The following is a 14,265-nucleotide window of genomic DNA, read 5'->3' as shown; positions in this document are numbered from 1 at the left end:
TTTCCATAATTGCTTTTGATATGCTGGAAGGCAAATGGTCTTCCATTTCATATGAGGTAGGACTAACTAGAAAGCAAATAATACATAAATGTTTTCTTGATAGTATATGTTAAAGCAGTCGGCATTTAGGACCAAGGGTTGTCAATCTTTGAGGTTTCTAACAGGAATTGCAATTTATGACGTGTTAGGGTAAACAGTTGGATTACATTTCTGAAATACGTGTTCCATCAGGTATGATTACAGGCACTGGAACTGTAAGTAAGTAGTACACTAAAAGGCTGAAAATGTAAAACACGTACGCTTGTGCTCAACTACTAATCCCTCTTTGTATCTCTGCTGAATAAACTACAAGAAAAGGGGGAAAAAGAATATTTAAATAATAAAACAGAAAAAGTATATTATGTCATTTTGATAAATAATATGCATTAATAATACAGCTTGAGGAACTGTTTCATCAGTGCTACATCCAAGAGAGAAGATTCCATAATTCAAGAAATTATGAAAGATTATAAGGACATTATTTTAATTAAAATTTGCTGCTTTTGTTTGCTTTTTTCTTTCTCTTAATAATGCCTTTATTTTCTGGTGTGTCCTATAAAAGCAGAGGTTGTCATTTTAACATCCAGTCCTCATTGTTCAGAAATGTGTTGCAAATAAGAGAATAGTTTTAAGAGTTTTGCATATGTTTGACAGCAGAAGGTATTAAATGTAAATAAATCTTTAATATTTCTCCTAATTCAGTTTCTGCCTTGCAAATGTCAGGCCTAGAAAAACAAATCAACAAACATTTCAAGGAAAACAATATACGTAACTTATTTTATATATTAAAAACAACTGTCAAACAATTATGACCTCATGTATTAGTTGGTTGTTTTGAAATATTCCTACTAGAATTAAAAAATGCTATGAGGGCCTTTGAGCTTAAACATATTGGGTCAATCAAGAGCACATGTAGTATATCTAAAGCATAAGGTAAAAATTTTCTTCATAAATTATTTCATAAATAAATAATTTGCTTAAAAAAGTTTACAAAAATATTTGTGCTTTATTAAGTTCTCTACAGATCCTTTGTGGTTAATGTAAATGAATTGATACAGACAGCAGTTTGATCTGCTCTACTCTAACTTGAAATACAAAAAGTAACGTGAAGAGATTCTTCATTTCTCAGGAAAACTTCAGCAAGATTGAGTCCGTGAAACTTCATTCATTAAATTTTTAAGTGACCATGAATTTGTTGGCTTCAGTACCTGAAGTGTAACTTTATCCTTTCAATTAAAAGACATAATTCACCCTGAGACCTTTGGCTTTAACTTTTCATATAATATGTAATTTTGGGTACACTTAATGGTCAAATTTTGTATTATTACAGGTGGAAAAACACCAGCCATCTCAAGGGCTTTGTGCTTGCAAAAGCATGTAATTTCATTTTTTTTTAACCAATTTAATCAATGATTGTTTCGTGTGAATAAATTTACAGTCTTGATGATTGCCTTAGATTTGTGGGTGATGGAGAGGAAGATCACTTCCCCTTTTAAAATGTCATTTAAATCTTGGGGAGCAGAGGGAGATTAGGGGCCTAATCCTTGTGATAAATTGTACTATTTAACTTTGCTAAGATGCTATAGCCCCAGATTTTATCAATTAGATACCAGCTTCAGCAGTTTTAGGTGATATTAACCCTTTAAATACAGACAGTCTGACTATTTGAATATATATTTCAAAATTTATTTAATATTTTTAGTTAGTCATGGCCAAAGAATGTTTCACTCAGATCCTTATTTTTCTCCTTTAATAAAAATGCTTCTCACTGTGCCGTGCATATTTCCATAAAAGTCGGCAAGTTAATTTATGGCTTAAAAAAAGAAAATAAAAGGTCTATATTTAATATATGAATACTTTTTACAGTGGAAATTGGTGGTGGACAGTATTAAATGACTCCAGTGTGGAAATATGCAGGTGGTCATTAGTAGCTGACTATGAGATTTACTGAAGATTTTGATATTAATTTTCCCTGCATACAGGACTATATATAAATCTAACTCTGTTCCCAAATTAATTTCAATGGATGATAACATATGAATAACTCCAAGCATATGAGGTTCATTGTCTTCTCTCTCCTTTAGGGAATATATTGTTTGCTTCATTGTGAAACTGTATTTTGACTACTTTTTCACCTGACTAGTTTCTCTATTGCAAAAGAATTATTGCTTTTCTACTCATAAAGAGTGTATGGGAAACGGTACCAAAATACTTCTGGAATAAATGTGCTACAAAAAAAATCACGTATCTGCTTGACTAGGTATATTAAATAAAGACCATAGAGAAAAAAAGAGTAAGGTTCTAAAAGCACCTGCTTCAGTTTTAATTTTTTAATGTGATTGGCTTTTTCACTTCTGATAATAGTATGTTTGGAAAATATACCCATCTTTTCTCTAAAAAGATGCAAGAATCATTAAGTGAAAAATATTTTGGAGGAAATTACTTCATCTTCGGCTCTCAGGTTCATGATTGTACCTCTCTAAAACTCTAATTTTAATCATTTTGTAGTTTGGAAAAGGAAAGATGTTTCTCCTTTTAGTACAAAATTACTTTAAACTGACTTTCAGCAGAGGAAAAACATGCCACTTAAAGTCACCCAACTGAAGAAAATGAAGTCCAAACGCCCAAGAAATGTTTACTTAGTTTTTAACACCTACTATACTTTGAATCCTGTCATGGTAATGTTTTATGCATTGTTAATCTTTAGAAGTCAAAAAAAAAAAAAAAAAAAAAAAAGCAAAAAAAAGCTCAATCCAGTGAACTTTATGTTGAGGCAATTTCTCTTAACAATGAGAGTATATGGAGATGTGAAGTAGGTAAAAAAGAATGTCACGCTTAATTCAGAGTTCCTTATCTGCTACTAAAACCCCAAACTGCACGTATTAATCTTGCGGCATTTGAAAAATGTTCCCATTTTGTCTATTTTGTGGTACCCCCTTAAAGCACCCATTGAGTTTCTGGCTTCTCTTTAGCTCAGAAAACCATAGCAACCCCAGTCCGCACTTCTCCAACTCAGGATAGAGTTCAAGTTGTTCTCCTGAAGCCTTCTTGCCATGAAAAGCATGGGAAACGCTGATCACCAACTAGGTGTCCTAAGACTTCTTGCCACAGATAAAGGGCGGGGGAGGGGGCGCACACGCACAGACACACATCCTGCGTCCTTTAATTGGGAGAGGGAAGGGAAAGTAGCCACGGAAAGGTAAAAGGACTTTGGGAGTTCTTGTGATTGTTTCTGGGAGCATCTCTGAGTGCCTGGGGAACGTCGGTGGGGCGGTCACGCACGGCCCCCCACCTGCCCCCCAACTCCCCCAAGGTAAGTCCTCGTCTTTATCACAGCCTTCCTAACGCGTTCGGATTTTTCCTCCTTTTCCAGCCCGCACGTTCGCAGACGGGAGGTGGGGGAGGGAGGAGGGGGAGAGGCGGGGCGGGAAGGTAGCCGGGTCGCTGCACCGCGCCGCTCTCATTTGCGGCGCTCCGACTCGGGCGAAGTTCTCGCGCAGCCGGCTCGCCGCGGCCGGGGCCGGTCCCGGCGGGCGGCGGCGGCGGCGGGTGCTCGGGGCCGGGCGGGGCGGCGGCGGCGGCGCGGGGACGCGCGCTGTCTCTTTAAGGGAGAGCTCGGTCTGGGGTGGCGCTTTCCTCCGCGAAGGCTCCTTTGATATTAATAGTGTTGGTGTCTTGAAACTGACGTAATGCGCGGAGACTGAGGTCCTGACAAGCGATAACATTTCTGATAAAGACCCGATCTCACTGCAATCTCTAGCGTCCTCTTTTTTGGTGCTGCTCGTTTCTCCAGACCTCGCGTCCTCTCGATCGCTCTCTCGCCTTCCTATTTCTTTTCTTTTCTTTTTTTTTTTTTAAACAAAAAACAACACCCCCTCCCCTCTCCCACCCGGCACCGGGCACATCCTTGCTCTATTTCCTTTCTCTTTCTCTCTCTCTTTCTCTCTCTCTCTCTCTCTTTTTTTTTAATTAGGGGGGGAGGGAGAGGAAGGGGGGGAGGCAGGAAAGACCTTTTTCTCTCCCCCCCCCAAAAAATAATCCAAGATCAACTCTGCAAACAACAGAAGACGGTTCATGGCTTTGGCCGCCGCGCCACCATCTTTCGGGCTGCCGAGGGTGTTCTTGACGATTAATCAACAGGTAAGGAGGGGAGGCCCGGGCGGGCCGCGGGGCCGGAGGCCGCGGGGGGCGCGGGGGGCGCGGGCTCCCCTCGGCCGGGCCCGGAGCGCCGCGACGCGAGTGCAGCGCCCGCTCGTGTGTGCGCAAAATGTGGGCGATCGCGAGCGGGGAGCCCTGGGAATTAAAAGTGACTTTCTTTGAAAAAAAAAAAAAAAAAAAAAAAAAAAAAAAAAAAAAAAAAAGCCGAGGGAGAGTGTGCAGAAAGCCAAGCGCAGGCTTCTCGGGTTTCACATGCATTTTCTTTCTTCCTTTTTGCGCGTGTGATTTCTTTTCTTTCTTTCTTCTCTTCTGCTCCGTTTTCCCCCCTTCCTCTCCTCCTTTTTGTGGGTCTGAGGCATCCGAGCCTTGGAAACCAGCGACTTCAAACTGCAGTAGCCCCTGGAGTCAGCAGGGTCAAGTTCAGCCGCCGGGGAGGAGGAAAAACAAATCCCCATTTGCCAAAAAAAGAAGTTTCAGGCCGGTGCCCCCTCCCCCTCACGGCCCCACTCCCCCTCGCTGTCTCTTTCTGGCTGATTTTAATTCTCTCCTACCGGGCGCAGCGGAGGAGCTGGAGGTGGCTGGACCCGAGGGGCCGCCGCCGCCGCCGCCGCCACTGCAAGTTTTCTGGGGGCTCCTGACAAGCGGGGCGCAGTCTAGCCACCAGCATGCAGAGTAGTAAGTTGGGCGAACTCGGGAGGGTCGGGAGGGTCTCAGAGAGGGGCCTCCGTGTGGTCCCCAAAGTGGGGAAACAGCACAGGACTGCCTTTGGCTTTGAAGAGTTTGCAAAGGCAGGCTTCAAACTTTTTTCCCTTAAAGGCCCAGCTGGGCTGGAGAAGGCGGGTGTCGCATCCCTTGGTGCACCCGCCTCAGAGCGGCCCAGGACAGCTTGGCCGAGGGGTCTGTGCCCTGTCGGTACCATGTGGCAGGGCCTTGCAGCCCGGACGCTTCCGTAGGGGCTGAGGAAAGGGCAGACTTCCTCTGCGGTGCGGTTGATGCGCCATGTGTCGCGCGGGTCAGGGGACACTGGCCGGTGATTAAATGCCTGACAGCAGTGGGACATCCAGGCGGACAGACGCTTTTGCCTTCTGTCTAGTTCCTGTTTGGGATCTAGAGAAACGCATCCTTGAATGGCAAAGGCAAACACCCCTGTCCCTCCAAATAACTCCAGGATAATAGGACCCCATGAATAATTTGAGGGTGAGGCGGAGGTGGGAGCTGTTTGAAGTGCAGAGCTGTTCTGTGGCTGGGAAAGCTTTTCTGTTAGTACCTGTCGGAGATGGTGGTGTTTCCCCCTTTCCTTAGGGAAGTCAGTAACTGTTTTATGGGCCCAGGACTCTAAAGCAATTTAAGTTAGGGGGTGAGAAGGACTGGTGGGTTTCAGAGGGAATCTTGGACTTATTAAATTTTAGGACCTGCTTTACTTCCCTCTATCTTTTTAGGCCTCAGAATTGATGCTTTGAAAGTTCTTGAGTAAGCCATGGATCTTAATGATGACTCTAAATTATGATAGAATATTCATTCTTATCCCATTTTGGAAAATCACGGCTAGAGTTTAAGCGAGGTAAGTGAAGTGAGAAGCTCAGCGGAGAAGTTAAATCTGAGTCAAGTTAGGCCTATTCATTGAACTTTTGTAGCTTCATTGAACTTTTGTAAACGCACCAGGTGAACAGGAAAGGGTCTGGGAGAGATAATAAGTACAAAAGAAAAATACAGATAGGGCCTGAGACAAAATTACAAAGAAATGATAACTCTAGGCCTGGTTGTTGGCTAAAACTTGATTGTTCAAAGCAAAAATAAAATAGGAGCCTTCCAACAATTCTTCAAAGTCCTCCAGCTCTGAAGCTAAAACCTATGGATCTTGCTGGCATCATGTTACTTTCCTGCTGGTTTTAGAAAAAGTTGATCATTTAGAAAAGGCTGCCAGAGTTAAAAATGCAAGGGACAGCAAAGGAAAGTCATGCGGGCAGCCAGTTCTTGACGTGGACAAAATGAGAATGAAAGTTTCTGAACTCACTGTTGTGAAGTTTTACATGCCGCTCATTTGCTTAGAAGGCTCTCTCAGATATTCCACCAGTTAACGTAAAAAAGCAAACAGGATCTAAAATCGTGTGGGCTTTTTTTTTTCTTTCCCCAAGTATGCCAGGGTTGTGAATAAATACAGGGTTTGTTTGGGAAGATGAAGCGTTTCCTGTAAGTTATGATGCTGACAGGACAGTCTGGAAATGATACCAACATTTTGAGGATTTTTTTTTTACCTTTAAGTGAAAGTTTATTAATGATGTGCTTAATCTTAACAAGTCAAATATATTCTTAGAGTTTCTCTCTCCTTGGATTTCATAACTTCCTTTTAAAGCTATACCTTTGGATAAAAACATCTCTGGATTCAGTTTTAATATGCAGGGCTACTAACATCTAAAGTTTGACGATTATTTCTGGATGTTAATAACGTGAAAATAAAACTCCTGAGGGGGAAATAGAGTCTTAATGCCAATGTTGTAATTTGATTTCTCTAAATGTGAGGCCTTCAGAAGCTTCATTAGTACTCTGTTGGCAAAGTATTATTTATACGGGCGAGCTGATGTTTATGGCTTCCTGATATGTATGTTAGATGTCAGGATATATATGTGTGCACTGCTTATGCACACATAATAGCTAAGTTTAACGCTTTTTGAATAAGTGGTGGAACATAGCAAGTTACTAACACAAAGTTTGCCACTCCTTTGAGTTCTAGATGCTGTAAGGGTCTGTGCTGCTGTTTAGGTTTTGTCCTTTGTTTCTTAAAGGTGACATTAAAGGAAGGAGAAGAGTGTCATAGTAGCTGTGAAGTCTGAGCTGAGTTTAGAGTTTAGGATTTTGATCACTAATATTTTAAATGATTTTATAAAGCTTTCTGCATACGTGTTCGAAAACCAGTTTAGGATCTGAATCGGTGTGCTAATCCTAAGTGAGCTACACATACTACTACCATATTTTCAGGATTGTTTAAGTCACCTACCACTCCTGAGTTTATTCTGATTTACATCATATAGATCTTTCTTATAAGGAAATCTTCATTCATAGGGAAAACCTTTAGAACAGGGGAATGAATGCATCTGTAGAAAAGCAGCTTTTACGATTCTGGTATTTCAGTGATAGTTCTATTATCACTACTATTATTAGATGTATATGTATATGTATGTACAGAGATACAAACCACAATATGTGATTAATGATCTGTACATTTTTATTAAGAAAGCAAACCAAAGAGTGTAGATTTTTATAAACTCTTGTCTTCTTTGTTGAAGTAAATAAGCATAACTGAAAGTTTTCAGAGGACTTACAGCAAATTGTTTCTGAGCTAGAACTCCATTTCACATTTGAAATTGGAATAAATACTGATAACTGGACTTTAAATATTTTTCACAACACAAATGTTGTAAAATAATTCTATTTTAACTTCAGTTCTTCTTTTGATAGCAGCGATAATGTACAACACTATGCTATTGTGCGTAAAACAAAGTAGACTTTAAGAAAGTTATGGGCAGGTGGCTATAATTGATTTAAAGGAAAAATTATTTTTGTAATAAGGGATGAACTTAAAATGACTGGCTTACATTAAAACATATTCTTATTAAGATTTCTCTGGTGTGTAAAATGAAGCCATTCATTCAACAGGCTGACAACTTTCCACTTGGTATTTGCCTTTCCTTAATTTAGTTTCCGCAGGACAGCTAGTGTGGTAGTCTGCATCTGTTTTTAGCAGGCATAGAAAACTATAAACTCAGACAGTTCTGTCCCAAATACTGAAGCTCACAAGTTACAATCAATTTGATTTAAAAAAAAGGGAAGATTTATGGGCTCGTTTTTTGTTGTTCATCCTTGTTAGGTCAAGCTTTCAGGTAATAGGTTTCTTTTTCTCCCTCTTTTGCTGATGATAACTACTAATATCATTGATAACTAATTCTGAGTCTTGTTTACTCATTTATCATCCTTATTTTACTATTTGTTGAAGTTTTGAGAAATTAATGACAACATATGTAGACTTGTTTTTACTTTGATGGCTTATCTATGTGAAAACGACATTTATCTTTTGTTATTATACAGAAATAAGTGAATTCTTTGTTACTGTAATAGTTATGATTTATGGAATTTTTGAGTTCCCCTTAGATATAAAGATGCTCTTCTCTAGTCTTTGCCAAGTAGACATTTAATCTAATTATTTAAGAGTACTTGTCATGTATAGAAAATACTAACATACTTTGCAATTATTTATATTAAAAAATTAACGCAGAGGTTTGTTGTAGTGTAATTTTAAAAATAATTTGTCTCCTGAAAACTGTAACCAGTAGATTAAAGTAAATATGCTGAAATACCAAGTCTTGTTTTATACCATTGTTCAATAGCAAATAGTGCTGCAGAGGAAATAACTATTTTTTAAAATTTATCCTCCAATGTAAGTAGGGCTAATGTCATTTGTTTGTATAAAATATTCTATTAATTATTTATGACCTTTATAAATAATATTTTCAATTTTATTATTATGATCACTTTTTGAGCTGTCAGTGCTCAGTGATTCTCCTATTCCTGAGAACTGAATTTGGCCTTAAGTTTGCTTTTTTGATGGACATAATAATGTAGAACTCGACTTTGGTTAGAAAGAGATCTTTGAGCTCAAGGAATCTTTGAAGCTGCAGTGGGATCTACAGGTGAAAACTATTTGAATTGTTAAGTATTAGTTAGGTGAAGAAACTTGACTGGTCCCTGCAGCATATAGTAGCTATTATTGTAGCGGTCTACTTTTTGCTATACTACATTTTTTTTTTTTTTTTTCTTTTTCCAAGAGCACAAATCCAAATAGCGAAACTAAAGGTGAAATTATCTATGTACTTCAAATTTGTAGCATCGTTTGAAGTCATTTTTCTGATTCCAAGCTATAACTGAAATACAAATAACATTAAGACATCCCAAAGAAGACATTAGGATACACTTGTCGTTCTTAAGTGTATTTCACTAAAAATAATAATAAAAAAAACTTTTAATTTTTAAAATGTTTCTAGCTTTTAAAAAACCTGCAGTAAATTCTTTACAAGTGGCTAGACACCTTCCCTGGTGGTTTAGTTTATACAAGCAGGAAACTTTCTCTCCTACTCTTTCTCTCTCTCTTTCTTGTTTTCTTTAAACCAACTGACGTAATGCCAAACTTTGCTTTAAAAGAACAGACAGAAGTAATTGGTAGCTTTTAACTTTTAATAATGTTCTGGATTGGTTTTAGTGGCCAAAATGCCATTAAAAAAAAAAAAAGTTCAAGTAAGAACGGGCTTGTGGCCTGAGGAAGAAAGGCTCTGTTGATGCAGTTATTTTTATTCTTGTTTTTCAATCTGTTATTAAAAATCTTTCCTGCTGAGCACTGCTGGATTTCTCCAATTGCTCTTTGTGATGGTTGGTGCATTTCAGGTTACCGTAACTTAAACAGTTTTTGGGTTTTGGGGAGGGTGGGTATTTGTGTTGCATTATTTCTTTCTTATTTAGAAAAAACTCCATTTGTTTTTGTTTCAATTGAGATTAATTAATTAAGGTTATCAATGGCCACAGGTCAAAGAATGTGTTTATATAAAGAATGTGACACCTGTTAGAAAGAACCTAAAATGTGGAAGTTTACTTGTGATGTTAATCATTTTTACGTGCCCAGGTGAAACTTTACAAAAATACATTTTTAGATTGAAAACACTAATTTTAAGGGTCAGTGCATTTCTACGGGCAGCTCCTTTTTTCTTACAATTTTAGATAATCTTTTACCCTAATTATCAAGCAATATTTTTAATTTCTTTTCTGTCCTTTTTTTTTTTTAATTATTAAATAGTCATTTCTTTCTTTCTGACTGCACAGGCAAACAGAGCTTTCTTCAGTTAAGAGACATCTTGGTGATGTTGATTGACATCAGGGCAACTTCAGAAGCTGGCAAGTAGGAAAATCTTTTTAGGGGGCAAAAAGATTTGTGTTAGTATTCCCTTCCTTGAGGAAAGATACTCCACCCAGAAATGGGGCCCTCTGCCCCATTTGTTGGGTCAGAACTAAGTACTGTCTGGACATTTCTTCTGTGGATTGTTCCTGAGGTTTAAGTCTTATATTTACTTGTCCTGGACTTTGCTTTTAACCCAAATTGTTCCTGATAGATTTTGTTTTCCTTCCTTACCTAGAGCTCATTTAAGGAATAATACATAGTGAAAATTAAGTGTCACACAGGGAGGAGTATAGTCTAAGGCATTTATATTGATCATAAAAAGCATTCCGCATATTCATGGCATTGAAGTGTTCTCTGTTTAGAAACTTGACAGTTTTGATTTACTTGATAGATTTCTCAGTTTTTCTTGTGAGAGTTACAGACTCTAGTTCAAATAATAGACATTCCTGTTTTGCTCATGGCTCCTTTAGTTAAAGATTTGTTAGGAAAAACTTCAGGAACTTAATCTATATGTTGTTCACAACAGCATAGTGAAAGTTTCTTGGAGTAAGTCAAGATTAATTTCATTTATTACAAAGTTTTCAAACATCTATTTCATGTTATGGCTGCGTCTGTCAATAAATTTTTATTTAATGAATGTTGTTTGTTACTTCAAAACTGAGAGAAAAGTAATAGTTTAGCAACAAGGAAAGAAGGCAAAAGGAGTTGTTTAGAGCTGCAGTCCCTTAATATCAGCAGAGTGTTTACTGGTAAGTGGTGGGGAGGGGTTGGTGGGAGGCTTTGTGGAAGATGATACCCAAAAAAAAAAAAAAAATCCATCAATTGCGCATATGCTCCCCTCCCCTTAAGGCTTACTTAAACAATATGTTTCGGTTTTTCTTCAAACCATTCTGAACCATTTCTGCTCCAAGAATCCACCTCTATCTCGGTTCCTGAGAGATTAAGGATAACATTTTCTGTTGTATAATGAACAGCAACATTATTTGAACAAAGGTAACACATTTTGATTTGTGTAATCTTTTAGTAGCTAGTCATAGGATACCTGTAATATGAGAGAAGTTCTAGCAGTGTAATTGCCTGGAAATGCTTGAAGTATCTACGATAGCTTTGCTATGTTTGAATTAATGCCAATACATGTGCATGCTATAATAGATGTATTTTATATATGGAATGTATATAGGCAGATATTACTTAGACACATCTTGATGATGAAATCTGGAATGCTAAACTATTAACTCTATGCTTGAAATGTGAATCTTTTAAGGAGTTACATGACCTACATTATGAAGTCTAAAAGTTTGAAATGAGTATGCAGTTTAAACATAATGAATCAATTGTTATCATAATACTTATATCTGCTTTGAATTTACTAAGGATTTTTTTTAAAGGAAAAAAAAAACTATAAATCAAAATGCCACCTTTCAGTGTATTTTAAGAAATGTATCTGAGGTCATTTTTTAAAAGTCGCATTTCTGTTGAGAGGAGCAGTTAAGGGACAGGACTGTGAGTATGTCATTTTATGGGCTACCACTTGATTGTTTACAATTCTACCATCTCAAAACGTTATGTGGAAATAATATGGAACATGTAAAGACTCTGTACTATGACCCAATGCGTTTTTCCCTAGGGTGATGGATTCTGTGCGTCACCAAATTTGTGATGCTATTTGCCAGGCTTGTAATACTGGTTTTGAGGGTTGCTCTATGTCCTATTTCATCAAGCAACACAATATAACAACTTTGGTATCTAGGGTAATTGACACAGTCAAATAGGTTCTGGAAAATATTCCATATACTTTTAAGTAAGTCAGAAGTTAATGTACATATTAAATTTATTTAGCATGAATAAACAAATGATTTATCGTTAGCTATTTGTCTTCTATACTAGACAGTGTTAGAAGGAAATATACAAGTATCTACAGTTTATGTTCCATTTCTTTGTTTCTTTTTCAGGGGAGCATGGTTCCCTTGTTTACATTAATAATAGCTTTATCTATTAATTACTTGCATTCCTGATAACGGGTAGGATAGTATCATAAAGAATACTAAACATATTTATATTATCTATTCTATATGTCTCACACTTGAAAAAAACATTAATATTATTAGTTATTAAGTTGAGTGTTATAGTAACCAGGAATGAATCCAGTACTGTATAAGACAATAGATAAGACCACAACTGCTATTTAAACACTAAAAATATCTTAGCTGTAGAAAAAGAAAGATCAAAAGGATTTCAGAGCTGTTTTTACTTCTAGAATTTGGACAGAATGTATAAAGCTTACAAAGCAATAAACATTCATAATATAACATGCGCTTCCTAATTGAATACTACAATATGGCTTTTTGTGAATTCTTGTGAATTGCTATTTCAGTTTCTCTGTATCATATTGAACATCAGACACGTTTATAAATAGTGTAAAATATATGGGAGAAGTTAGTTTGTGGAGTCTAATTTCTCTATTACTTGATATACTTCATGTGCACAGGGATCAAGCATTACTAGTCTAGTTTTAGCTTTTTTTCTCTGAGCTATGCACAAGTGCAACATATGAATTTGTGGCTTCATATTAACTAAGTGCGTACATGTACGTGCAGGATATCTGTAGTCTCACTTGCATAGAATGTTTGTACATTACAGGTACTACATGGAATTTAAACATACTGCATATTTTTTGAAATGACTTTAGTCTTTGTAATGCCCATTTTAATTACTTAATGCATCCTAACACCTATTTGAGGGTTAATTTAATAGTAATTTTGGTTCTGAAATGAGAGCATGATGGACAAAACAAATTAAAAAGCAAATCCTACTTGTGTCTACTCTGTGATGTCATTATCTGCACATCTTCTTTAGCTTTGCAAGATGTGGAAATAAATACACCAGCCTATTTTATCTCAATACTGTCAAGTAGCTCTGAACATATAAAAGTTCCTAAAAGAAAGCTTTGCATTTGTTTTTGCTTTGCTTTTTGATGCCAAGTTAAGACAGGTCATATATATATTAATTTTAATCAAGGCCCATATTACTAAACTTTTCAATATATATTCACCTCTTTGTTGTATTATTAATAATTCTGCATCAATTATTTTTTGGTAAACTTTTCAGGTCTTTTAAAATCATATGTTTCACCTGTATTTGGCTGCTGAATTTTTATGTTAGTAAATATATTTAAATTATAAATAGAAAAATACGAACGATATTAAGCTGTCTTTAACTTAATATTAGAAGTACATCTTTTTAAAAGATTACTGCAATATTTGCTCTTCAGTTCTGCAAACTTAGGAAGATTCTAGAAAACAATTTATCTACAAGTGGCCACTGTAAGCAGTTATACATTCAAGGACTGAAAAATATGAAATACTATTTTCTGGAACTTATAAACAAACACTAAGACATGTTTCTCCTTTGTATTTAGAATGCATTTGCATTACATTCTTTGGATGTATGATGTGGTAAATTACTGTAAGAAACTCACTGTCATCTAAATCTCAATTACAATAAACTATTTTACTCTATCCCATTACTGTTTATTCTATTTTTAAAGTCTGATTTTTAAGACAGCTTATGCTTTTGAAGGAATGCCCTAATTATTTATGACATATTTTACCTTTTCTTTTCACTTTGATAAGCTTTAAGAAAGCTGTCAGTAAGAAGATTTTAGGTCATTAGTAAAAATCATAAGGTATACATTTTATACGTAAATATGTGTACATGATCTTGCATCTTCACTGTGTCAAACATTTAACTCTTTAGTGTTACACATATTTGTATTCAGTGTTACACATATTTGTGTACCTTTAGTGTAACACATATTTGTATTTAGCATTACATGTATTTGTGTACATTTATGTACATCGTGTACTCTTTACTCCCAGAATAATTCAGTATACCACCGTTAGCATGTAATTATGCACATACATGTTCTTCTCACTTCCTGAACAATGCAGTGTATCCTTGGCAATACTGACATTTTGAAAATGAGAGCAATAATGATTAGAGCTGAAGAACTGGGGTAGATATTAGTGTTAAGAGTTTCCCTCATTTTTATTTTTCACATTTTCAGTTCCTTCTTTAAAAGAGAGATTGTATATATCTGAACAGAAGGGGGACTAGGATGCTGTATA

At 36.7% G+C, this 14,265-nt stretch overlaps 1 protein-coding gene across 9 annotated transcripts in view; it reads left to right on the top strand.

The window, feature by feature from the left end:
* The first annotated feature begins 3,623 nt into the window (after positions 1-3,623).
* The window catches only part of TRPS1 (transcriptional repressor GATA binding 1), a 250,406-nt gene continuing 239,764 nt past the window's right edge, over positions 3,624-14,265 (top strand). For 5 of the 9 annotated variants that reach the window (XM_032252294.1, XM_032252266.1, XM_032252220.1 and 2 more), the window contains exon 1: positions 3,624-4,179. Coding sequence is in view for 3 of the 9 variants with exons in the window: in XM_032252201.1 (XP_032108092.1) it covers positions 5,701-5,758 (58 nt within the window). In the remaining 6 variants the exon portion in view is untranslated. Of the gene's footprint in view, positions 4,180-4,240; positions 4,873-4,897; positions 5,759-14,265 lie in introns of those variants that run through there. The other 4 variants (XM_032252201.1, XM_032252210.1, XM_032252285.1 and 1 more) reach the window with 4 other exon arrangements.

This window comes from Sapajus apella, unplaced genomic scaffold, assembly GCF_009761245.1.
Source record: "Sapajus apella isolate SASKATOON/1434 unplaced genomic scaffold, GSC_monkey_1.0 scaffold3, whole genome shotgun sequence".
In the NCBI taxonomy this organism is placed as follows: Eukaryota; Metazoa; Chordata; class Mammalia; order Primates; family Cebidae; genus Sapajus; species Sapajus apella.
The sequence above is the reverse complement of the archived record's forward strand: the minus strand, read 5'-3'. Positions and strand labels throughout refer to the sequence as shown.